At 37.7% G+C, this 27,632-nt stretch overlaps 2 protein-coding genes across 3 annotated transcripts in view; one reads left to right on the top strand and one right to left on the bottom strand.

Annotated features, from left to right (window-relative positions):
• Window positions 1–27,632, top strand: part of zgc:113278 — an 852,580-nt gene that overhangs the window by 554,431 nt on the left and 270,517 nt on the right. The gene's annotated exons all lie outside the window — the stretch shown is intronic.
• On the bottom strand, window positions 4,025–27,513 carry syn2a (synapsin IIa). The gene is made up of 11 exons (NM_001002597.2): window positions 27,046–27,513; window positions 15,213–15,270; window positions 15,021–15,112; window positions 11,750–11,906; window positions 9,498–9,587; window positions 9,340–9,402; window positions 9,111–9,253; window positions 8,941–9,015; window positions 8,764–8,866; window positions 6,568–6,705; window positions 4,025–4,815 (listed from the first exon to the last, which is right to left on the bottom strand). Exons 1-11 carry the CDS (start codon window positions 27,381–27,383, stop codon window positions 4,681–4,683), a joined length of 1,392 nt encoding a protein of 463 aa, NP_001002597.2. The 5' UTR covers window positions 27,384–27,513; the 3' UTR covers window positions 4,025–4,680.

Consider the following 27,632-nt stretch of genomic DNA (forward strand, 5'->3'; position numbering starts at 1 on the left):
TTCTTGTCGGCTTAGTCCCTTTATTAATCCGGGGTTGCCACAGCGAAATGAACCGCCAACTTATCCTGCAAGTTTTTACGCAGAGGATGCCCTTCCAGTCGCAACCAATCTCTGGGAAACATCCACACATGCATTCACACACACACTCATACACTATGGACAATTTAGCCTGCCCAATTCACCTGTACTGCATGTCTTTGGACTGTGGGGGAAACCGGAGCACCCGGAGGAAACCCACGCGAAGGCAGGGAGAACATGCAAACTCCACACAAAAACATCAACTGAGCTGAGGTTCGAACCAGCAACCCAGCGACCTTCTTGCTGTGAGGCAACAGCACTACGTACTGCGCCACTGCCTCGCCTTATGTACTTGCATGGTGGGAGATGGGTAAAGAAATCTATTGGCTTCAGTTTTGCTGGCGCTTTTTCCGCACACTAAAACTTACAATTCAGATAGTGATTGTTTAAAACAAGGTTCAAAATGAGTAAACGTTCTTTAAAACAGCTAAACTTAATTGAGACATTTGCCAAAAGGCCTAAAACTAATGAGACAAATATTGATCCCCCGCACGGGGTGTAGACAGCAGTCTCATCAGGCCCAGCCTGTCTCTTTCATCTGACAATTCAGCCTCCTTGCATGGAATCGCTACAATTCAAGGTGTTTTAAACAATTTAAATTTTATTTAGGCTAGATTATTATTTTATTTGACAATCCAGTTGGTGTTTTGGCGCTGAAGCATATAGTGGACTTGTTTTGAAGCACTTCACCTCATATGTTATTCGTTCTTCTATTTTATCTAGTGGATAACTGACCGTAAAAATTAAATATGACAACTAAGAGACAAACTATACGAAATTCATTTTAAATATATATTTTTTCCAAGACAAATATAAATATTTACTATTTGTTTGAGCGTTTTTGTCGGTGGATAATTTGTTGCGGTCAGTGCAAAGTAAGGATTTATTTAATGCTTCACTACCACAAGTTCTCTATCATATATTTGCAATTTTTTTAATATGTCATAATTTTAAAGATTACGCCTTGAACATCAGATTTTTCTTTGGTGCTGATGTGCTCAATATTAAAAAGGAATTGAATAATGCCATAACGAATGCTCTTAAATCATGTAGCCTTTGACAGCAAACATCCGCGTTTCTTGAGATTGAAATAAGAATAAAGGATGATGAGGTGGAGCGGTGCTGGATTTGTCCAAAATTATAATGAAATCCTGCAGGCGCCTGTGGACTTACAAGTTGTGCATTGTGCATAACCAGTTGGCTCATTGTTTAAAGTTGTCACAATTTAAGAAGTTTGCGCTTCCTCTAGCGTTTTTCACAGTTTTAAGTTAGCCATTGGCAATTTTTCTCTTTATGTTCTCTATTGTACGTGACTGGAAATCTATACGCAAGCAGGGCCGGCGCGTCCATAGAGGCGGCCGCCTAGGTCGGCAGTATAGAGAAGGCGGCATCCGCGACACCTCCCTTACCACCCGCGTCCTCAGTTATGTCCGCGACACCTCCCTCACCACCCGCATCCTCAGATATATTCGCGCATAGACGACAGAATAGAGAGGGCAGCGTCAGCAACACCTCCATCAGCACCTACGTGTCCTCAGTTATATCCGCGCATAGGGCGGCAGAATAAAGAGCGCAGTGTCCGCGACACCTCCCTCCCTCAGCACCCGCGCGTCCTCAGTTATATCCGCGCATAAAGTGCCGGCAAAGAGGTCCGCGACACCTCACTTCATTTTCATAATCACTTTCGTTTTCACATTGGGGTTGAGGGTGGCGTGATCGTTCTCTGCCTAGAGCGGCAGTTCAGCTTGCTCCGGCCCTGTACGCAAGGCATCACTGGCGCTTTCGGACCGCACACAATCAAAGTTTTTTCTTATGCAGGCCTGATGCCGAATATAAATACTAACTATGACAAGAAAATTGGCCCGAAGCCTGGCCCGAGGGGAAAAAAAAGTCGGGCCCCGTCGAACTCTGCCTCAAATGCAGGGCTCTACCTTTTATATCACATATTCACGTAGTTGTTTTACTCTGCCTTTCTGTCTGTGTGTTTCTGGATATGGTGGTTTCCTGTGCGCTTAAAACAGCCACTATCATTTGCTCCCTTTCTAATTGGAGCTTGGAGCACATCGAGGCAGTGTTTGCGGATGATTTATGCCTGCACAGCCTGTACTGTTCAGATCGTGACTCTCCTTTGCAGATCTCCTCTGCCGTTACCTGCGCCGTGTCCTCAGCAGAGCTGCAGCAGAAAGATCTGAGTATGCGAATCGTGATCCACCCCAGGGCTCAGTGCCATCAGTGTTGTAGCAATCCAGGAAAATATAGATATTCCCAGGTGAAGAGAGCATTTCTGCCCCTCAAAAGTCCTTCATCTGGAGAAATGCTCCTTTACAAACTTGTAAGCTGACATCATCTCTCTAAAGCTAACAGTGTTCTGTGTGCCAGGCTGCACGTCATTCATCTTTATTTTCGTTGCGCTTTTAACAATGTAGATTGTGCCAAAGCAGCTTACATAGGTGAAGAGAAGAGAATTAAAAGCCATATTTCAGATTGTGGAATATCCCAGCAAGTCACCCTGATGAAAAAACCAGCTTAAACCAGCCTAGGCTGGTTGGCTGCTTTTAGCTGGTCGACAAGGCTGGTTTTAGAGGGGTTTTGGCCACTTCCAGGCTGGTTTCCAGCCATTTCCAGCATGGTCTTAGCTGGTCAGGCTGGGAGATGACCAGCTAAAACCAGCTGGAAGACCAGCCAAAACCAGCTATCTCCAACTTAAACCAGGCTGGTCAAGCTGGTTTTAGCTGGTCATTTTCCAGCCTGACCAGCTAAGACCAGGCTGGAAATTACTGGAAACCAGCCTGGAAATGGCCAAAACCCCTCTAAAACCAGGCTGGTTAACCAGTTAAAACCAGCCAACCAGCCTAAGCTGGTTTAAGCTGGCTTTCAGCAGGGCAGGCAGGCAGGAGAGTTGTCAGAGAACAAACCTTTGGAGAAATCAGACTAAACCGAGGTGGCATAAAGGGCAAATATAAAGGGCAGAGCTGCAGTCTGGACATCACAGGGCTTGAGAGCAATGAGCATCCATCATCTCCAGGCAGGTGTTCAGACTAGCTGACAGGATCAATGCAGAGATTCATCTGTCGCTGGGGTCTTTGTAGGAATCAGTATTGTGCTTTTGAGTCATCAGTGACCATGACGGCCTTCTGTTCTGGATGCGGGCCGGATCCATGATTATGTGAACCACAGGATAAGAAGAAACAAACGAACTAACAAGTCAAATGGCGTGTTGTATCAATGGTCTGGACTCTTTGGTGGCCTGTGAAAATGTTGTTGTATGCTCTTTTCACAATTTGAACCCAATGAAGATGAAAGAATCACCTGATGGAATAACTTGGTCATTCAGTTTATTCAGGTAGTCAGCTTCCTTAGTTAAATCCAAGTGGTGACTTTTTTGGACATGCAGTGTTTGTGTATCTGTGTGTAAAAAAACGGTTAAGACTGTTGTAATTTTGAGAGATATTCATTCATTCATTTTCTTGTCGGCTTAGACCCTTTATTAATCCGGGGTCACCACAGCGGAATGAACCGCCAACTTATCTAGCAGGTTTTTACACAGCGGATGCCCTTCCAGCCGCAACCCATCTCTGGGAAACATCCAAACACACACTCATACACTACGGATAATTTAGCCTACCCAATTCACCTGTACCGCATGTCTTTGGACTGTGAGGGAAACCGGAGCACCCGGAGGAAACCCACGCGAAGGCAGGGAGAACATGCAAACTCCACACAGAAACGCCAACTGAGCCGAGGTTTGAACCAGCGACCTTCTTGCTTTGAGGCGACAGCACTGCCTCGCCCATTTTGAGAGATATGTAATGTAGTAAATCTATGCAGTGCGTTCAGTTGTAAAAACCGCATGTCTATCAATTACAGCCTCATTTTCATGCGTGTAAAACGACATACATTCATCAGAATATTCCCAAATATTTAGCAAATCATTCTTTCCAACTGGTCAATGTTTGTTCAGTTTTATTTTATTGCTCATGATTTATTTAATTTGCAATTTTGCAATATTATCGTCAACAAGAAAAGAATTATTGATGACCTGTAATATAGCTTTCATTCATAGTAGCAAATACATCTCACCATTTTACAGTATAACACGTTAACAATAACAGAAGTGCTTGAATGGGATCTATTATTTCGACAGTGAAGTCACAAAAGTAAATACACATCTCACCATTCAACACACAATGACACACGACGTTTGATCATGCAATTAAAGTAGTGTTCATATATGTTTTATAATCTCCATACTTTCATATATATATATATATGCATCCACACTTATACTGTAACCCTTTGAACACCATTTACAGAAACAGACATAAGACAACAAAAAAATAGTCGTATATAAAGTAGATGGGAGGGTGGCACTGAACATTAGGCACAATCTGCTGTATCACCAAACACAACAACCCTGAAGAGACGACCGCTTCACATAGAAACAAAAGCAACCACCACAAGCTCACAACAGTGAAAGTTACACAGTACAGACTGAAATACAGGTCAGGCCCAAACTTTTATTTGTTCCCTCGCACCTCAGGTAACCCCAGGCTTGAACGCAGCCTGTCAGGAGTGTAAATGCTATAAGCATCCATGGCTATGTTAGTTTGCCTGCACCAATTTTGGTCCCACTGCAACTCCGTTACAGTCAAGGATGTACTGCAAACAGCCTTGAGGAGGAGCTTTCTGTGGTGGAGCGTTCTTTACTTCGACCAAAGTATTGTTCTCTACCGTAATCTGAAAACAACAGAAAACAAACACATCGGATCATACGTGTGATATTGAGGATAGCATGCGAGCTGCTAACATGTTGAAACTATATTTTTGGCAGCCGGAGAGTCTTTTTAAAATTATTTTGTGTGAACATTGCAATGATTTGCATCGCAGTTTCGTGTATTGCTAAATGCTAGCCGAAATTGTATTGGCTAGATGAGAATTGTTCATTTCAAAGGACTGCTTTCTACTCTTTATATACATTTGAAGGCAAAATGATTAGCCCCCATGTGAAATTTGTAATAGTATTTGCATTATACGAGTCTCATTTCTATTAGCTTGGTTTATAATACAATTTTTTTTAGGTATTTAAAAGCTGCTAAGATCAATTAACGATATCTCCCGCCAATTCGTAACTAATATCATTTGTACATTTTAGAACAATTTCTTCATTTCTCAATAGCTATGTTTCCATCCACCTATTTTTATGCGCATTTTAGATATGTGCCATCATGCGCAGAAATTTGAAAATGCGCATAAAAAATGTATGCGCATAACTGAGTAGGATAAACGTTTTATTCGATAAGAAAGGATGCGCATAAACTACAATGGAAACACTTTTGTCGCACAAAGTTCAGTATGCGCATTAAAAAGGCATGTGATGTTGTTATAAGAGATCATGTGATGATGAAAATGTGTGTAAATGGACAAACCAGCAGGCTGAGCACACTGTAAAACATCTGAACTGTTGTTTCGGTAGTTTTAAAACGCCTTAAGGCTGATTTATACTTCTGCGTCAAACGCACGTGTATGCTACGGCGTTGACGCATAGCCCTACGCCGTGGCTGACGTGCACCTCTCAAAAAATGTAACTACATGTCGCAACGATGCGTAGCGCAAACTCTGTGATTGGTCGGCTTGGTAGCGCTGACGAGTCTGGGCGGGACAGAGAGCCGCGCGAGCCCAGGAACCGGCAGACGTGCAACAACTTTAACTATGAGGTAAACACAAAACTGAACTTTCCATCCGGAGCTCTTTCATGGGACTCCGCACTTGTAAACAATCATTCCATTGGGCTCGCGCGGCTCTCATGTCATCTCTGCGTCCCACCCAGACTAATCAGCGCTACCAAGCCGACCAATCACAGAGTTTGCGCTACGCATCGTTAGTAACGTACCTATCGTATACGTATCTTTTTGAAAACGCTGTCCAGAGTGGATAAATTTGCAATCTCTGTTTTCATGTTGCAGTGTGGACTTTCGAAAAAATTATGACGCATTTTAGTCATGTGACAAATTCAGGTAACATGGTGGATGACATTGTAAAGCAGATGTTTTGTCGGTTGACAGCTTTATTAAAGATTAATGTCAGTTTATACATGCTCCATATTTCCTCTTTTCAAAGGACAGAGAATAATTTCTGACAGCTGTTTTTCAGCAGTATAAGCGGACTATATTTTGCTGTGATGTTTTAAAGAGACGAAAAAATAAATAGATGGCAGGCGGATATGACACACATAAAAGCTTCTTACGACTGTGTGCATGCGCAGTACATGAACGAAAGTGTTTCCAGTAGTTATAGTGTGAATGATGGAAAGAATTGAAAATGAAAGTGTGGACATGGAGAGTCTTTAAAGAAAACGACATTTTTAGATTTATCTGGATTAGTGTAGCTGTAGCCTTAGCTAACTAACTAAAGAGTGTAAAGGGCTGCATTATTTGGTCATTTAGCTTATCTTTTTACTGGTGGTGTATTTGTAATCGCTAGTGTTTGTACCTGTTTTGGTTGAATAGCAGTTGGTCTTTTGGGATTTTGTGCCATGACGTGATTCATTTTGGCTATGACCATGTCTGCTATTAGCTGCTGGTCTTGAGCCTGATGTTCCCCCATTAATGGCATGGATGAACCCATTACCTAAAGCATAAGCATCGTTATTAGTCCTTTTAGTAGTATTAAAGCTCTACAACAAAGGTGCCCAAATTCGGTCCTGGAGGGCAAGTGTCCTGCAAAGTTTAGTTCCAACCCCAATCAGACACACCTGGGCTAGCTAATCAAGCTCTTATAGGCTGTTTCTCAATTCCATGAACGCAAAGAACGTATTTGCGTTCTTGTGAAAACCGGTCTTGCCAGGTCACCTCGCAAGAAGGAACTCGGGAGACCGTGAGAACAGAGAAATGAGATGCTGTGCCTTCTTGTTGGTCATATGACCCTCACGCATCTTTAACTAAAAATTATTTAAACATAACAGCATTCAGTCAACGATTTATTGTTTTTCCCCTTTTTTAATATTAATACTTTGCATAAAGATTTTACAAATATACGTTGCTCAATACAAATAGTAAGATTTTAATAGAAATTTCAGCAAATAAACACCCTTAATGTGTTTATTCCTTTATTAACCATACTGAAAAAAAAAAAAAAAAAAAAAAAAAAAGCTGGTTTTAGCTGGATTTAGCTGGTCATTTTCCAGCCTGACCAGCTAGGACCAGGCTGGAAATGGCTGGAAACCAGCCTGGAAGTGGCCAAAAGCCCTCTAAAACCAGCCTGGTCAACCAGCTAAAACCTGCCAACCAGCCTAGGCTGGTTTAAGATGGATTTTTCAGCAGGCAATATTTTCATGGTAATGTTTATATTCACCGTTTCATTTAGGGGAACTCCTGAGATAAATAAGTGATATCTCTGAACCTTAATAATAAGCCTATATAAAATGCTGTGCTTCCCACCTCCAGTCGCAATGACTTCTGGAACTTCTAGAACGAGTTCGGTGCTCAAGTCTGCATCGGTGCGTCCTCGATATCAAGAACACATGCGGGAAGTTTCACGAGTCTTCTGTACTTGCGGTCTTGAGTATTGGAACTGAACTTAGGCAGCTGATGATGACGTTGCACGAGAACACGAGGACGCAAGACCGCTGAAGAACGCATATTGAGAAACAGCAAATATGTCCCCATAGACCTAACATTGGAACAAAATGGCTGACATCCAAAAATTCCCATTGACCAAACATTGGCACAAAATAGCTGACATCGATATCTAGAATAGAGAGTCATAGAAGCTTGGGGGTGGGCTTATTTTACTCGGCCAATCAAGTCGGTATTAAGTACTGACATAACAAATTTGTACACACTCCCTAGCAACCACTTATAGCACCCCAGCAACCATATAACAACATAAACAAGCAATATTTCAGCACAAGAATATCATAGAAAGACAGGGTTTGGGTTCTTTTGGTGTAGGCCTGTTAAAATCTCTTTTGTTATCACTTATTAAAACATCGTTTCCACAGCATAGTAACCATTTAGAATACCCTAGCAACTACCCTACTAAAAAATCCAGCTTAAAACAGCCTTGGCTGGTTTTAGCTGGTAGACCAGGCTGGTTTTAGAGACGTTTTGGCCATTTCCAGCCTGGTCTTAGCTGGTCAGGCTGGGAGATGACCATCTAAAACCAGCTTGACCTAGTTTAAGCTGGGCATAGCTGGTTTTGGCTGGGCTCCCAGCTTAAACCAGGCTGGTCAAGCTGGTGTTAGCTGGATTTAGTTGGTTATTTTCCAGCCTGACCAGCTAAGACCAGGCTGGAAATGGCTGGAAACCAGCCTGGAAATGGTTAAAACCCCTCTAAAACCAGGCTGGTCAACCAGCTAAAACCAGCCAACCAGTCTAGGCTGGTTTAAGCTGGATTTTTCAGCAGGGTACATAAATGCATATTTGCCCATTTCTTAGCACTCCATTGCTTTCAGACAGTATGGTAATGTATTTTACCATATCGATTTCCCACGCAAACCCCACTCACATTTTCATAAGCAAATGTACAGTTCTAGTCTGCTTTAGTTGGTTTAGTTGTGTTTGATCAGGGTTGGATTTAGATTGGAGCTGAATTCATCAGGAAGGTCGATCTCCAGAAACAAGATTGGGCACCCTTGATCTTACACATCATGCAACTCTTCCATTTGGTTTTAAGCACAGCACATACCTCAGTAATGTAGTCTTTCCCATCTTTTCCATTAATAGCTTTAACAGCACAAATTTCAAGTCCTCCAAATATTTCACAGCAGGTGTCCACCCAAAGCTTGTACCTGCAGAATGACGCATTATGCTTAGTCACGTTTGAAGCATATTTATTATGCATTAAAGTGTGCTTGTGGCTTACCTGTCTGTCATCGCCACCTGTTCCACCATGGCAGTGCCCGTGTTGGACTTCCAATTACCTGAGACCGACGTCCTCCTATGAAACGAGGAGCATTCTTCATCTGTCAAGAACAGCGTTTAGCTAAATCTGGGATGTGTTCAGAATGGCTACGGATTAGCTTCGTTACTCACATGTACGCTTTGTAATCGTTTCCGATTTTCTGAATCCTGATATCATATTTGGGATCGATGAAAGGCTCGCATGTGCTGTATGTCTGAGTAATGGCCACCACACTAGCTATGTCCTGAAACTTAGTGTGATTCTCCACTTTCACCTTAACAACACATACCATTACATTGGGCGTGACTACACGAAGTGCACATCTCTTCTTTACAGTCATGGTTTAAGGTTAAATGTTACCTTCCCCACACCAGAGTGAGCGTGTCCAATTTTCACGACAACGGGAAATGCTGGCATGGTCACCTGGTGTTGTGCAAGCAGATTGATTATTTACTTCATTCACATATATTAACTGATCACATCATTGGAAAAGTAACTTGTATGCAGTGTTCTCTTACCATTTCTTTATAGTTGGGATAGAACGTCTGTTCAATCAATGGGAATTTCTCCTGGCCAAGTTTCTTGTATGTATTGATCAGACATGCAAACTGTTTGGAGAGATGAGGTTGGATCAGTTAACATTCAAACATTTATGTTATGTTATGTTATGTTATGTTATGTTTTGTTATGTTATGGGCGACGCAGTGGCGCAGTAGGTAGTGCTGTCGCCTCACAGCAAGAAGGTTGCTGGTTTGAGCCTCGGCTGGGTCAGTTGGCATTTCAATGTGGAGTTCTCCCCGTGTTCTCGTGGGTTTCCTAAGGGTGCTCCGGTTTCCCCCACAGTCCAAAGACATGCGGTACAGATGAATTGGGTAGGCTAAATTGTCCATAGTGTATGAGTGTGTATGGATGCTTCCCAGAGATGGGTTGCAGCTTGAAAGGTATCCGCTAAGTAAAACATATACTGGATAGGTTGGCGGTTGATTCTGCTGTGGCGACCCCAGATTAATAACGGGACTTAATGAATGAATGAATGAATGTTATGTTTTGTAACACTTTACTTGAAGCGATGGTCATTAAACCGTCATTAAACCATGGATACGTCATGAATGTGAATGAGACTATGCATGCTTAGAACAACTGTCATTAAGCGTCAGTTGCTAAGTTATGACATTTTAAATGCAAATATGACATTGTTTGCTATGACGACTTTACAAAAGCAAACACATCACAACCTGTTTGCCAAGATTCCAAGACAACAAACTGTCATAAATCTGTCATGAACATAAATATCAATGACACTGTTAAAATTATTTGACAGAGTATTAACACTTTTAATGAGACCTTTTACTGACAATTACAGTTTTCTCTTTTACCGAAAATGTGATCAGAAAAATATTCACAACACAAATATGTCTCATGTCAATCAAGTTTATGACAGATTTATGACAAGTTATGCCTTCTTGGTAATGTCAAGTTATCATGACAAAGAGAAAAATGTGATGTATTTATGTCAAGTTGTCATGACAAACAATATCATTGCATTTTAAATGACATAGCTTAGCAAATGACACTTAAAAGTTGTCATAAGCATGCATGAAATGTCATTCACATTCATGACTTGTCATGTCATGATTACAAGGGTTTATTGACATTCTTATGAACACACCTTCAAGTAAAGTGTTACCATCTTATGTTATATGTTATGTCCTGCCTGATCTCACGAGAAAACATAAGTATTTTACGTTTTGCCAGTTCAGTCGTACGAAATTGTACGATTTTAAAAAGGAGGCGTGGCACCTAACCCCACCCCTAAACCCAACCGTCATTGGGGGATGAGCTAGTCGAACTAAACTGTACGTATTAGATCGTACAAATTCATACGAATTAGCCACTAAATCAAAAAGTTACGAATTGCCGTGAGATTGTGTTGAATATGTCATGTTTTACCATGTTATGTTATGTTGTTATGTTATGGAAAGGAATAAAGTACATCCAGGTGGTTGTTAGTGCAGAACAAAGCCAGACAGGTTTATCGGCTGTTGTATAAGACTGAAGGAGTTCATTCTGCAAAAACAACCACCTGAATGTATTATATCTCACATATTACATGGCTACTTGCCATAAAATGTATAAAATTAGACACAATACATTGTTCTGAGCCATAATAATTTATTACTCCTTTAGTTATAGGCAAAGCTGACAGAAACACAATGGCTGAATGGAGCACACACTACAAATGATTCAGTCTTTAAAACAGAGTAAAAGTTAATCTGAAATACAGGACTTCCATTATCTAATGCTGCATGTGTTGGATGATTGGTCTTTTCGCAAGAGAGCATTTTTAATTGTTCTGGTACTTTTAATAAGGTTTATATAGTTTTGGAAATTATGACCAGCGTTTGCAGTGTTAAAGATCAGTGAAATCCAACACTCGCCCACAGACTCTGCCTGATCAGAGAACTGGATGAAAATAGACAATGGAAACACATTTAAATGCCAGGAGTGAATTGAAATGTGCCTCTTTTGTATACTTGTGGTTGTATCGATGTAAACACATCTTAATACCAGGAGTGATCAGTGCCAATATGGATGCGAACATATTCACTTACAGTCAAGATGATTCTAAGAATCTTTGATGAACCTATGTTTTTTAGCTGTTGTTATCTAGAAATAACATATCTTTGTATGTTGCAACTGACCAATCAGAGTCGAGTGTTTCAGACAGCCTTGTAATTAGTTATGTTATATGTTAAGTGTAGACACTTACTGCCCAGGGTTTGTCACAGAGGTTGTAGACAGACTCCAGAGAGTTGATGCTGGGAATACCAGCGTACTGGAGGCCGATGATTAAGTTACGGAAATCCTCATTCTCTGTCATGCTGAATGCATGTTGCCGGATCAGAACAAAGTCAGGCTTAAATGACCTGTTCGGGCACACAGTACAAATACACAAAAGCAAAAACAACCTGCTTTAGTTTTCAGTCTGCACTTTCGATTACGCATGTTGTGATGGTCATCTAGAATATGGCTTTCTTTCTGTTACATACTGCTAGAGTGATCAAGGAGTCACATTTGCATATATATATATATATATATATATATATATATATTAGGGTTGGGCATCTAAGCTATAATGCCGATCCGATACGCATCTCGATACAAAGAATACGATCCGATATATTAGCGATACATTTGTGACATATTGCGATGCGACACGATACGATTCACACCCATATCACGATACAATGCAATAATTCAGCACTAACTAATTAAATCAAGTTTATGAGATTATGTGAAAGAGGATGCTGTGCCATTGAATGAGTTTGATTATTTATTTACCAAGCAAAACCAAGACTTTTTTTACAAACTGGCTTTTCTCTCAGAGCCAGAGTGTCAGTTTACAGTAGAGGGCCATTTTAAAACATACAGCACATATTATTTAAGTATTTTCAAGATAAACAGAATGTATAAGTGCAATATATATAAAAATATATATATATTTGCACTCTTTCAACATAAAGGTTGAGCATTGCACAACAAGAATTGTGATTTAACTTTTCAACTATGAAAACAAGTTTTACAAAGATATATTGTGCCACTGATTATTCAAAACTTAAGGTGGTGAACTAGCAGTGTTATGCTGCTTTAAAACATCACTGTCACTGTAAACAACAGGCTAATAAAAATATAACAAACCAGCAATCTTCTTGCTGTGAGGTGGTCAAACTACCCACTGTGCCACCGTGACACCCATTATTTTTATCATTATTATTATTATTAATATTATTATTATTATTATAATTAAATAAAAATTAACAGGAGGAGGTGTTTAAAACCGCCTAGTGCGGCAGTATAGAGAGGGCGGCGTCCGCAACACCCAGTTATATCCGCGCATAGGGTGGCAGAATAGAGGTCCGCGACACCCGCGCGTCCTCAGTTATATCCGCGCATAGGGCGGCAGAATAGAGGTCCGCGACACCCGCGCGTCCTCAGTTATATCCGCGCATAAGGCGGCAGAATAGAGGTCCGCGACACGTCACTTCATTTTCATAACCGGTCACTTTCGTTTTCACATTGGGGTTGAGGGCGGCGTGATCGTCTTTTGCGCATGGAAAAAAAACTTGCAATGCTTTTCTCACCACTTTTGGAGCTGGTAGCTACAGTTCAAGCAGTGCGAAAGCCGGAGATGTAGGAACACTGGAAGATGCTTTCACAACAACACCGTGGCGCCACTTCAAGTGAGATTTCAGATTACTCGTACTGCCCACGTATTTTACAGATGCGCGGCACATTTTGCAAATTGCATCTGTCCTGTCAAGTCGTCCATCCTTAAATCCATAATGTTGCCATACTTTAGATTTAAAACTCAGTGGGGAATAAAATGTTTGTTTTGCTTCTCGCGCTTTCTGAGGGCGCACCACTAGCTTCATCCCCACACCTGATACACTGAGTTGTAGTGTGTGTACACATCCGCAAATCCGTTGCTAAGGCTTACTTTATGTAGGTCGATTAAATTATGCGCCAAAAACAGGTTGACAACACTTAATAAATAAAAAATACATTCTATATTAAAAAAAATAAGCTGTATCTCGGAAAAACCGATGCATCTCGATTTGCTTCCAAAATTTCATTCATCCTCTGCTGCTCAACCGATGCACTCGCATCGTGCACGCGCATGACCGCGTATCGATACATATCGATTAATCTTCCCATCCCTAATATATATATATATATATATATATGTGTGTGTGTGTGTATTATTTTCTTTTTATTCTATGCAAATGTAACCCCGCCGATCCTAAGCCACCCAACCCGCTCCGAGCTGGAATCGAACTGGCGACCTTACGCATGAGAGTCTGTTACTCTACCAAGGAGGCTAAAGACCATGACCTCTAATGTCTGTCGCTAGAGCACCTTTAGAGGTCAGAGGAGTTGAGGTTTACCAGCACAGCACTTACTAGCTGGCATCTGTTACACTCACCACCCTAAACCTCACTCCTATCCGGGTCACGGCACCATTGTAACCCCACCAGTCCTACACCACCCAACCCGCTCCGAGCTGGTATCGAACCGGCAACCTTTCGTATGAGAGTCGGTTGCTCACAAGGAGGCTAAAGACTATAGCCTCTAGGGTCCATTTCTAGAGCACCTTTCGAGATCTGAGGAGTGAGCCCAGATCCATCTGAGATCTCAAAGGAACGTGCAAAAGCTCTGCCCCCTGGAAAGCTCACACTTTTTAATCCTTGTAGAAATCAGATATATGGCAATGTATTCAAATCACAAACACATTCATATTTGGATTTCACATATATCAAATATATGTCCTGAGTGAAACCACTACTGAAAAAGAATCAGTTCAGCACATATCGGGCCAATATCTTGTCAGGGGCTCACTCACTTGGTGGTGAATACAACTGTATTGTGTTACAAGAATGCAAATTTATACCTTCCACTAGGTCTTGTAGTAGCTCGCTATACAAGAGAAATGGATATTTGGTAAGCTGGGCATCATTGCATGATTTTATAAGATATTACAATCTGTTTTTTTGCACTTATGTACATACAAGTATATCATAAAAATAATGCTACTGTATAATATTTTAACATAGTAAACAAATCAATGATGCTGCAATGTCTTATTCAGCAACGTTAGCATTTTAGGTGTGTGCTATGATTTATTTATTTAATTTTTTTTTAAATAAATTCCAGCGCATTGGTGTAATTACACAGAAGCACAGTCTTGGTGACATGCAGAGCACTCCAATCATTATGAATGGGCTTTTATTCTAATTGCCTTTTACTACATCTCTGGCTAATGATACAGTACATCTTTCATGCGTGTGACAGATCATTCATTTTCGAGCTGAATAACATAGCTGTCATGTCAAATGTTCTTTTCTGGCTATTACTGTACACACAGTAACACGACAGATTACTGATAACGATGTGTTTAGACTATATATAATTGTCCTTGCACATTAACTCAGTTATGGAAGTACAATGTGAACATCTGAGAGGATTTCGAAATGCAAGTTTACCTCAGAACCTTGTTTTCATTCTGCAAAACCTGCACAGCCACGTTACATGATCCATTTGCATGAGCCACAATACTGATGTCGCCAAACTCAGCCTAAAAAATTAATCAATCAATCAATCAATCAATCAATCAGTGAATCTGTATAGCTGCATGAATATACAGGAATACTTTGGTTTGACTTTCATAAACTTACCTGTTCGACTTTAATATCATAATCTCCATTCAGTTTTTTCCCCCTGAAGAGTTTTGCCCTGTAAAAAAGAGAAAACTCATTTAAAGATTTGAAAAAAAAAGTTAAGACTATATCAAGTGGGTAAGAAATCTACACCTCAAAAAAAAAAAAAACGTTGAGTTCCACACTATTCCTTCACCGCGAAAAATGCTTTTCTTACTTAGACTTTTTGTCTTGTTTCAAGTCCAAATATCTATCTATCTATCTATCTATCTATCTATCTATCTATCTATCTATCTATCTATCTATCTATCTATCTATCTATCTATCTATCTATCTATCTATCTATCTATCTATCTATCTATCTATCTATCTATCTACCTGTCTGTCTGTCTGTCTGTCTGTCTGTCTGTCTGTCTGTCTGTCTGTCTATCTATCTATCTATCTATCTATCTATCTATCTATACATATATATATATATATATATATTATATATATATATATATATATATATATATATATATATATATATATATATATATATATATATATTCTTAAATTAAGAAACATTAGATTACACTGATGTAATATAACTTTATTTTGCTTACCCAATTGGCAAGGTAAGGCAAGTTTATTTACTGTATATAGCACATTTCATACACAATGGTAATTCAAAGTTCTTTACATAAACAAGAATAAGAAAAATAAGAAAATAAAAATGATTAAAAGAATTCAAAATTACTAAAATCAGATTAAAATGTGTTTTAACAGGTTTGCCAAGAAAGACATAATAGTGTGATTATAGTGTCATTCAGTAAAGGCACAGATGTGTTTTCAGTCTTGATTTGAATGTGCCTAATGTTGGAGCACATCTGACCATTTCTGGAAGCTGATTCTAGATTTCATTCAATCATTCATTTTCTTTTTCGGCTTAGTCCCTTTTTTAATTCGGGGTCGCCACAGCTGAATGAACCGGCAACTTATCCAGCAACTTTTTACGCAGCAGATGCCCTTCCAGCCGCAACCCATCTCTGGGAAACATCCACACACACATTTAGACACACACTCATATACTACGGACAATTTAGCCTACCCAATTCACCTGTACTGCATGTCTATGAACTGTGGGGGAAACCGGAGCACCTGGAGGAAACCCACGCGAACGCAGGGAGAACATGCAAACTCCACACAGAAACGCCAACTGAGACGAGGCTCGAACTAGCGACCCAGAGACCTTCTTGCTGTGAGGCGATAGCAATACCTACTGCGCCACTGCTTCACCCCGATTCTAGATTTTATAAACTTAATGAAGCACCAAATGTGTAATATTGTAATAATGACAATAATTATTTGAAAACAGACATGCTAAAATAGCCTGACACTGTAAAAAGAGATTAGTTGGCTTTAAAAAGTGGGTACAATTAGCATAATTATAAAAATTAAGTCGATGTAACAGTTCCAAGTTACAATGGGTTTACTTACATTATCTTTGTGAAGTCAACTTGTTGCTTTTAACCCGTTCAAGGCAGGCGTTGCTGATTTGCAACAGTTAAAAATTAACTACCTTATTACTCCAGATACATATTTTAAGAGTTTTTTTTTTTACTCAAAAGTACCACTGCAGGACTTGGTTGTCCATTAGCAACAAACAGTTTCCCAACTTGCTCACCAGATGACACACGCACAAAAAAAAAAAAGTTTCTTTGAGTACCACATGACAAAGTGACTTGGAAACATGACCTACTCAATGAGGATATTGGATTTGGATCCCATATTGTTTTTGCTGTTGTTCTGCCACTGAAAAGCAATTTGTCACATTGTTTGAAAAGTTGAATATAAAAAGTTATTGTTCATATCATATACAATCGTCAGTGTCTAATTACCACACTGAGCCAATGTTGCAAAACTGCAACATCCCAGAACGCCTTGCATGTGGAGGTCTCTCTAAAAAATAAGGCAGAATTCTATTGTACTACCCCATTTGACTATTTTCCCCAAATAATCAGATTTTTCCTGTTTCTAAAAATTAATTTGGCAATTAGTTTACTTGATTTAATTAACTAATCACTTTTTACTGTGTAAGAAAAACATTTTTGCACAGTTCATGTTGTCCCAACCAGAGGTGGGACCAAGTCATTGTTTGGCAAGTCACAAGTAAGTCTCAATTCATTGCCCTCAAGTCCCGAGTCAAGTCCCGAGTCAAGACAGGCAAGTCCCGAGTCAAGTCCCAAGTCAAAGGCAACAAGTCTCAAGTCAAGTCCAAAGTCCTATAGTTTGATTTTCGAGTCTTTTCAAGTCTTTTTAACAGAAAAATAAAATTTAAACAGATTATGTATGGCTGTAAGATCTGTATTTATTAAACAAACCTTTTTTTTTTAATGAAAGAACATTGCTTAGATATATAAAGATACAAATGTAATTTTCTGAAAAAGTGCTAAACAGTCCTGCGTCTCGTCTACACATATTGCACAAAAATGAGTTCCACCAAAAAAAGAGTCCATTTTGCCTCACATCACACAGAAATTGCAGGTCTACTGCTGTCTAGTTCATTAAGTTTAGTTGTGCTATGTTATGTCTTCAGTGATCAACTTGTGATTAACTAAAACTACATAAACAACCTCAATGAGGCAGCAGTAGACCAACAACTCCTGTATGCTGCAAAGTAAAATTGAGTGAAATTGGTATTTTGTCAATTGAATCTCGTGTGTGCTAAAGAGAAGGAGATGCAAATCTTTCTAGCAGCAATGTAAAATGGTAGCAAATATTCTAAATGAAGTAGGCTACTTCATACAAACAATAACGTTGTTTTCTTCACATAACAATGAAGAACTTTGCTCTCTACCTTGTGTGATGCTCGTGCACCGATTTCCTCTGTGGACAAAACTGCTTGCGAGCTCTCAAATATACGCTGCTCACGCGCAAATTTTCTCGCTCTCAAATATGCACTGCTCACGCACACATTTTCCTGCGTGCTCTCAGAGATTATATACAGAATTTGTGTCTTGTGTTTGCTCTTCCTTTTGTGCTTTTTGATATGATTTATATTGAGGCACTATTTATTAACAATAACTAAAATACTAAAATAGACTTACATATTAAATTTCTTATCTAATATACCATAACATTTTGGCTGTATGTTTTATGATGAGATATATGTGTAAAGACACAGACAATAGAGGTTGGATGTAAAGAATGCATTTTGTTTTACAAACATTTATTAAACATCCAAAAGGTTCACCATGCTAATCAAATAAAAAAACATTTAAACAAAAATATAACAAACGCAAGCAGAAATGTAACTGTAATAAAAATAAGGAAAAACTTGATTAGGTATTATAGCCTACTGTACTATTCACTCTTTAAATAAATCTCACTATCAATCCCATTTTATCATGGCAACTAAAATAAAGTGAACACGTCTCTGCTGTCTTCCACATTATTGATGAGATTGTGGAGGACATTTTCCATGTCATCCTCTTCATTTTGAGGAAAAGCTGTTCCACAGGTCCCCTGAACACATCTATTGGCATGGACAGGGTTTTGAACAGTACTATAGTAAAGTACTTTAATTAATCTGTTGGGGTAATATTATAGTTGCTATGGTAACACAAGTGTAATATAAACAAATGACCCAGTGCTGTAGTTTTTTTTACAGTATTGGGTATATTATACTACAATTCACCACACTTTACTGTAGTAAAACTACACTCTGTATTTCATTTTATTAGTTCACTATTCTTAATACTAAAGTATGCTGAAGCATTCATAAACAACTTGTAAATAATACTAGCCTAAAACATAGGCAGTATACATAACTCTCAAAAACACTAGTATTTATTATAGAATTTACCTTAACCTCATAGTTTTTCGTATATTGTTACTAAATAGTTTAGCAATATATAAACCATATCAACATTATGGAATAATCAATTTATCAGGAGGATCTCTGGAGAGCAAAAGCAGGAAAATTATGAAGCGCCAGTGTGGACAAAACTCAAGCAAACGCAGAGAGACTGAATAAGCGCGTGAGAGACCAGCAAATCAGATTGAAGTACCTGCCCACTGGTGAAAGTAATGTCAAAGCCAGAATGTCAGAGCCAGATTTTTCTTTCTTTTCATAAAGAACGGGGTTCGAATCCCACTTAGGCACTTGTAAACAATCATTTTAGAACATTTTGTCAAAAATCCCTACTGAAAAAACAGCTTAAACCAGCCTAGGCTGGTTGGCTGGTTTTAGAGGGGTTTTGGCCATTTCCAGGCTGGTTTCCAGCCATTTCCAGCCTGGTCTTAGCTGGTCAGGCTGGGAGATGACCAGCTATGTCCAGCTTAAACCAGGCTGGTCAAGCTGGTTTTAGCTGGATTTTGCTGGTCAGTTTCTAGCCTGACCAGCTAAGACCAGGCTGGAAATGGCTGGAAACCAGCCTGGAAATGACCAAAACCCCTCTAAAACCAGCCTGGTTTGGCTAAAACCAGCTTACCAGCCTAGGCTGGTTTAAGCTGGATTTTTCTGCAGGGATATTGTTATGTTTAACCATTTATTAGAGCCACAAAGTATCTAAAACTTATTTTCATGTTTGAATAGCCAATAAATGTGCTAAATAAATTAAAATAGAAATACCCACAGTGAAACAGTTATATAAATTTAAATATTAGTTTAAATACATTCATAGTGGTTTTAAATATCTTTTAATATGTAAAGTAGAGAAGTTCACATTCAACAAACTGAATAAAACAAGTCTTCGTTTTTAGTTTATTTAAAAACAATTACAAATGGAGTAATTCAACTCACAATTAAATGATCTCATTGAGTGATAGAATAATAAAGGTAAAACTTTAATTGAATGATCAGTCAAGTGTTTCCAAATGAAATCTGTTAAAATAAGAGTCCTACAAAACAGGAACAAAGACACTCATGAAACAAAATGTGATTGTTAATTGTATTTTTTATTAGATGGTTGGTTTTAAGTACTTTAAAAATAGTAGATAATCCTTAAATATAGAGGGGGAAATACAGAAAAACAAACAAACAGAAATTCAACAATATAGATGCATTACATTACAACCTTGCAATAAAAAATTTAATTAAAAACCATATAGAGGACTAAAATATTGCTAAGAGGCATAACATCAACAATAATAAAAATACCTTTAAGGTTTTAAATACTAAATAAAATTAATAGTATTAATCCAAAATATGAAAAATGTAACACTTTACAATAAGGTTGCATTAATTAATTAAGTTTATGCATGTACTAATGTGAACAAACAATGCAGTGCAGTTCATTACAGTATTCATTATTTTATGCTTTAATTAATGAAAATAAAATTATTGGTTAATTCTTGTTAACTCACAGTGCATTAACATTAATGTTAACAAGCATAACTTTAAATTGTAATAATGCAATAGTAAATGTTAAACTATAATTAGTAAATGTTTAGAAGTATAGTTCATTATTAGTTCATGTTAGTACATAGATTAACTAAAGAAACCTTATTGCAAAATGTCACCAGAAAATAACAAAACAAATTATTTATTTTTTTTACAGTTTTAAGAGCTTTAAAAATAAATTAAATATCTAGTTATTATGGCAAGTAATTAATGTTACTACTAATTAAATAGTTAGAAAATACTGTCAGAGGATGGGCAAAACACAAAGATAAAACATAATATGCGCATTGACACAAACGACCAAGTGCAAAAACATAAATTACACCCATGTTCATTCATAATTATATGATATAAATCACGAGAGGGTAAATTTGGTTTAAAAAAACTGAAGTTCATTGACTTATACACAACAGTAAAACAATTCTTTTGCACAACAGTAACACATTGCGAGTAGTAAAGTCTCTTACCTTTGACAGATGTTGTAAATCCGCTGAATAAAACAAAAGGAGCAGATCTCAGATGTGTTTATTTCACTCTCTGAGTCAGAATGAAAATGGCATCTTCAAATTTCCCGCTGGTGCAAAAACACGGAAGTGCGCCACAAAGCGCTAGTGGTCGAAAGTATGCGTGCATGCTTTCTGTCACACACGCACACACACGCAGAGATAGAGCGTTCTGTGTTAACATACTTTTCATCTTTGGGCTTTTTATAGAAAGTAGCAAGTCTTTACAAGTCAATAGGCGCAAGTCCAAGTGAAAGTCCGAGTCATTTATGTTCAAGTCCAAGTCGAGTTGCAAGTCTTTTTATATTTTGTCAAGTCGAGTCTGAAGTCATCAAATTCATGACTCGAGTCTGACTCGAGTCCAAGTCACATGACTCGAGTCCACACCTCTGGTCCCAACACAATGCGATTAAGTTAACTTCATTGTTTTCACAAATTTAACTGGATTAAACCTAAAACAATTAGGTTGTCCCAAAAACCCCTCCAGAATTGTGTTAACCCCGCTCATTTTAAATAAGTAGCTTGCACACGCAGCAAAAATATTTTTTTTAGAGTATTATGTACACCAGGGGTCACCAAACCTATTCCAGGAGGCTCGGTGTCTTGCAGATTATAGCTCCAACCCCTATCAAACCAGCCTGATCTCACGAGAAAACGTAAGTATTTTACGTTTTGTCAGTTTAGTGGCTAATTCGTACGAGTTCAGTCGTAAGAAAATGTACGATTTTTAAAAGGAGGCGTGGCACCTAACCCCACCCCTAACCCCAACCGTCATTGGGGGATACGCAAATCGTACTAAAATGTACGAATTAGATCGTACGAATTTGTACGAATTAGCCACTAAATTAAAAAGTTGCAAATTGCCGTGAGATTGTGTTGTATCAAACTCATCTAAACAAGCTAATCAAGGTCTTACTGAGTATAGTTGAAACACCCAGGCAGGTGTGTTGTGGCAAGTTGGAGCTAAACCCTGCAAGGCACCGGACCTCCAGGAACGAGATTGGTGACCCATGATGTACACAATGAAGCTAGGACTGTCTGTAGCAGATCAAGCAATCAAAGAATCAATCATTAATTCAAAACAAAATACAAAAGTGTCTGATTTGTACACCTCCTACAACACATGCGCTTTCAGTGTCGAGACAGCAGAGTATGGAGGTATTTTTGCCCTACATGTTGGCATAAGGATGATGCCATATTGTGCAGCAGGCTAGTTACCATGGTGACCAACATTTTTGCTCTTTTTTTCATACCTTAAGTAGTTCATGTGACATTCAAGGAATTCCTGGATTTCATTGCCTGTTTACTGTATTCAACAATTAGTTTAACCACACTCACACACAAACACACACATGTTGGGATTTTATGTGTTATGGGGACCCACGTAGATGTAAGGATTACTGTCGTCTTTCCCCAACTCTCACAGAGAGCATTTTGCAGTTTGGCATTTTCAACATACCTCATGCATTATTTACGAGCTGCTTTCCTACAAAAAATCTCCCCGCAAGGTCAATAAATGACTGGTATTGCTATACTTGTAGGGACATTATCATTTATTTGGAGTGACAAAGACTATAGCTAATATACAGTTGAAGTCAGAATTATTAGACATCCTGTTTATATTTTCCCCAATTTCTGTTTAACGGAGAGCAGATTCATTCAACACATTTCTAATCATAATAATCTAATAGTTTTAATAACTCATTTCTAATAACTGATTTATTTTATCTTTGCCATGATGACAGTAAATAATATTTGACTAGATATTATTCAAGACACTTCTCTACAACTTAAAGTGACATTTAAAGACTTAACTTTGTTAATTAGGTTAATTAGGCAGGTTAGGGTAATTAGGCAAGTTATTGTATAACAATGGTTTGTTCTGTAGACTATCAAAAAAAAAGTATGGCTAATAATTTTGACCTAAAAATTGATTTATAAAACATTAAAACGGCTTTTATTCTAGCCGAAATAAAACAAATAAGACTTTCTCCAGAACAAAAAATATTATCAGACAAACTGTGAAAATTTCCTTGCTCTGTTCAACATAATTTGGGATATATATATATATATATATATATATATATATATATATATATATATATATATATATATATATATATATATATATATAATTATTTATTTTTTATTGAAAGAAAAACAAGGTAAATTATTACATACAAGAATTTGACAATACTTTTTTTGATACATTTTTTCCCCCATTAACAACCTCCCTCCCCTTCAAAAAGAAAAAACAAACAAACAAAAACAAAATTTAAATAAATAAACAAATAATAAAAAAAATTATATATATATATATATATATATATATATATATATATATATATAAAGAAATAATAATAATAACAAAAATTAAATAAATTAATACTAAATTAAATTAAATATTTAAATAGTTTTATAGTACAATGAGGAAGTATTTAACAGTGATGTTTGCCCATCGAGATTGATTGCATTATCCTTATAAGCATAGACCTCTATTAGTTTTAGTTTGGGGGAAGTGTTAGGCCTTTTTCAAAGTATGAGATCATTGGATTCCATACTGTATAAAAACGTTTAATAGATCCTCTAGGAGAGTATTTAATTTTCTCTGATCTTAAAAACAGCATCATATCACTAAACCAGAATGAAACTAAAGGTGGTTTACTTGATTTACTTTGATTGATTTACTTAATTTCCCCTGAGCCATAAGACACACGAAAGCATAAGTGTCTTAATAATTATTAGACATGACTTTATCGTATAATTTTGGAAATATTGAAAAAACATTAAAAGGAGGGAGCTAATAATTCTGACTTCAACTTTATATAGACCATGTTAATTCTTATAGAGCTGCAATGTCAAACAAGCAACCAATCTGGATGTAGGTTGCTATACTGTTATCTTAGGACATAATGAGCTATAATTCAGTCCACTGCTGTTCAAACTGCTAGTTAGTAATTACAGCACTGTCATGTAGGGACCTTTTCTTTTCAGATCGACAATTATGGTGGCAGATGAAAAGCTAAGCAGAGAGTTTATTGGTCACTCATGCTTTGAAACAAATAAGACACAGATGTTTACTACTGATGTATTCTTTAACAAAAAATAAATAATTGTGGTCAAAAATATTGCACATTTTGACATTATTTCTTGATAAAAGACTATTATTTTTTTTCTTGATAAAAGACTTTTATTTTTGCTTGTCTAGAAAAAGCTTCAGACCATATATATTCAGCTCATATAAACTAATTGCAACCAGTTTTCTTAAAAGAATTGTAAATCAAATGAATCTTATTTTCACGGTAGAAAATGCTTCTTGATTTAAGATTTTTTTTAGAGTTTTGGACTAAAAACCGAACTAAAATTATAAGAAAGACTTTTTTTTCAGTACATGCAAATATAAGTATGACCTGTGATTTATGCAGTGATGGTGTTTCTAACAGCACAATGCATGTCAGTCTACCACCTTTATTTCTTTACCAGTTGAAACAAGCACTGAAAAAAATGGTTCATCGGATTTACTAAAATATTTTAGGGTAAATGGTTTCAAACTATTTAAATGTGCTGAATTTATACAAACTATTTAAGTGGAAAATTACTCAACTGAATTTGTTTGTTTAAAATCAGACCATATAAATTGCTTGCAAACTGTTATCTTATAAAAATCGTAAATCCAATAAATCTTTCTTTTTCACGGTAGAAAATGCTCCTTGATTTTTTTTGTTGTTGTTTTTTTAAAGATATTTGGACCAGAAATAATACAAAAAAATCTAAGTAAGAAAAGCATTGTTTGCAGTGCAGTTAATATACTCATCTAAAGTAGCTCTGGGTATTCCTGCCCCACAGGTCTTTCCCGTATCACAACATCTTCTTGAATGACCACATTGTTTCAGAAGTGCTAATTCCATAAATACAGAGAGCGATTTTAATATCACTGTAAATCAAAGACACTTTGACTGGTAAAGGTAGTAGACTGACATGCATTGTGCTGTTAGAAACGCCATCACTGCATAAAACGCAGGTCGTACTAGTATTTGCATGTACAGCAAAAAAAGTTTTTCTTACATTTTTGGTCTGGTTTTTCGTCCAAATATCTAAAATAAAAATAAATCAAGAAGCATTTTCTACCGTGAAAAAAAAAGATTAATTGAATTTACAATTCTTTTTAAGATAACTAGTTGCAAGCAATTTATTTAGTCTGAATTTAAACAAATTCAATTGAGTAATTTTCCACTTAATTAGTTTGTTTAAATTCAGCACATTTAAATAGTTTGAAACCATTTACCTTAAAAAGTTTTTTGTAAATCCAATGAACCATTTTTTTCAGTGCACTTTTCAATTGGTAAAGAAATAAAGGTAGTAGACTGACATGCATTGTGCTGTTAGAAACGCCACCACAGCATAAATCGCAGGTCGTACTTGTATTTGCATGTACTAAAAAAAAAAAATGTCTTTATCTTATTTTTGGTCCTTTTTTGTCCAAATATCTAAAAAAAAAAAAATCTTAAATCAAGAAGCGTTTTCTACCGTGAAAAAAAAACTTTTGATTTCCTTTTTTTTTGTTTTTAAATAACTGGTTGCAATCAGTTTATATGGACTAAAGCTTTTTCTAGACAAGCAAAATCTAGTCTCTTATCAAGAAATAATATTTCAAAATGCAGTGGCGCAGTAGGTAGTGCTGTCGCCTCACAGCAAGTAATTTGCTGGGTCACTGGTTCGATCCTCGACTCAGTTGGCGTTTCTGTGTGGAGTTTGCATGTTCTCCCTGCGGTCGCATGGGTTTTCTCCGGTTTACCCCACAGTCCAAAGACATGTGGTACAGGTGAATTGGGTAGGCTAAATTGTCCGTAGTGTGTGTGTGTGTGGATGTTTCCCAGAGATGGTTTGCGGCTGGAAGGGCATCCGCTGCGTAAAAATGTGCTGGATAAGTTGGCGGTTCACTCCGCTGTGGCAACCCTGGATCAATAAAGGGACTAAGCTGACAAGAAAATGAATGAATGCAGTGAGTTTTTCATTAAAATTAGCAAAATAGGGGGGTGGCGGGGTGGGTTTTATTTGTATTTGTATTTTTTTTTTTTTTGGTTATTATTATTTGTCTTGGCTAATTGTAAAAAAAAAAAAATCCTGATATTTCTTGTTTCACATTCTACACAATGTTATGTATATTGTCAATAAAAATAGATAGTAAGAATCTTCAAATCTTAAAGTTTGACCCAATGGTAAAACATAGATTTTGTGTTGTTTAAAATGAATACGTGTCTGAAAACATGGGGGAAAATTTTATTAGCAATTAGCAAAAAAATAAAAAATAAATAAATAATCTTGCTTTTCCTTTTGACATAAGATTATTCTGCTTGTTTTAAAGTAAAACTCACTTCATTTGGACATATTTCGTACAGCAAGACAAGCATGTCTAGAAAATGCTTCTTGATGTAAGAATTTTTTTTTTTTTACTAGAAACAAGACAAAAAATCTGAATCAGATTGGATTTACTAAAATTTTAGGTAAAAGGTAAGAAACAATTTAAATGTGCTGAATTTATACAAACCAATTAAGCTGAAAATGACTACATTTGTTTGTATAAATTCAGACCATATAAATTGCTTGCAACCAGTTATCTTTGAAAAAATGTGTAAATCCAATAAATCTTTATTTTTCTGGTAGAAAATGCTTATTGATTAAAGAATTTTCCAACAATTGGACTAGAAACAAGACCAAAAACTAAGAAAAATGTATTTATTTATGTTTTGCAGTGCATGCAAATAAGTACGACCTGCAGTTAATGCAGTGATGGCTTTCCCCTGTCAATAACAGCACGATGAATGTCAATCTACTACCTTTATTTCTTTACCAATCGCGAAGTAGCTCAGCGCTAAACCATCCTCATCAGATGAAGATGCAAAAACAAGGAGTCACCAAATCAGAAGAAATGAGCATTATCAGAGAAGACCATTGGTCTTACCAGTCGTGCTGGGGCTCGTCAATAACCAGCAGGATCTTGATTCTTTTGGATGATGCAGGGACGGAGGTTTGCTCCACCAGCCCGGCCGAGGCAGCCGTCTGCTTGACAACATTCGTGATGGAGCTGAAAAAGCCCGTCCCTAAGCCTGGCTGGGGCTGGATGGGTTTCCTCTCCTGGCGCGGGGACACCGGAGCTGGTCCTGAGGCTGGCGCTGGCACTGGGGCTGGTCCTGGAGGGGGAGGCTGAGGAGGATCTGGTTTCTGCAGGTCCGACATGTAGCCATTAGGCAGGTTGGAGATGAAGGTGCTGTCGGACAGACGCCGGCGCAGGTAGTTCATGATGGCAGACTAGAGGAGCAGTGCTGATCTGGAAACTGATGTGGTGATCTACTTCAGCGGAAAGACAGCCATGGAAGTGAGATGCTGGGATCCCTCCTTGCGTCGCAGTGTTTCCTCCCCTCTCTGCCTCTGATGTCACATGTGCATTCAGCCAATCAGACGCTTTTGCTGCATCCCTGCATGAGATGCTCTGTCTTTCTCTCCCTTCCCCCAATGCTAGACGACCTGAACACACATCCTCCTTCATGA

This window comes from Danio rerio, chromosome 23 (genome assembly GCF_049306965.1).
Source record: "Danio rerio strain Tuebingen ecotype United States chromosome 23, GRCz12tu, whole genome shotgun sequence".
NCBI classification, from domain to species: Eukaryota; Metazoa; Chordata; class Actinopteri; order Cypriniformes; family Danionidae; genus Danio; species Danio rerio.

Excerpts from the sequence above, each read along its gene's own strand:
- syn2a (NM_001002597.2), bottom strand. The coding sequence starts at position 27,383 with ATGAACTACCTGCGCCGGCGTCTGTCCGACAGCACCTTCATCTCCAAC. Across the intron at positions 9,016-9,110 it reads AACGATTACAAAGCGTACAT|GAGGACGTCGGTCTCAGGTA; the intron begins GTGAGTAACGAA and ends CTCGTTTCATAG. Across the intron at positions 6,706-8,763 it reads GGAAAGACTACATTACTGAG|GTAATGGGTTCATCCATGCC; the intron begins GTATGTGCTGTG and ends CTTATGCTTTAG.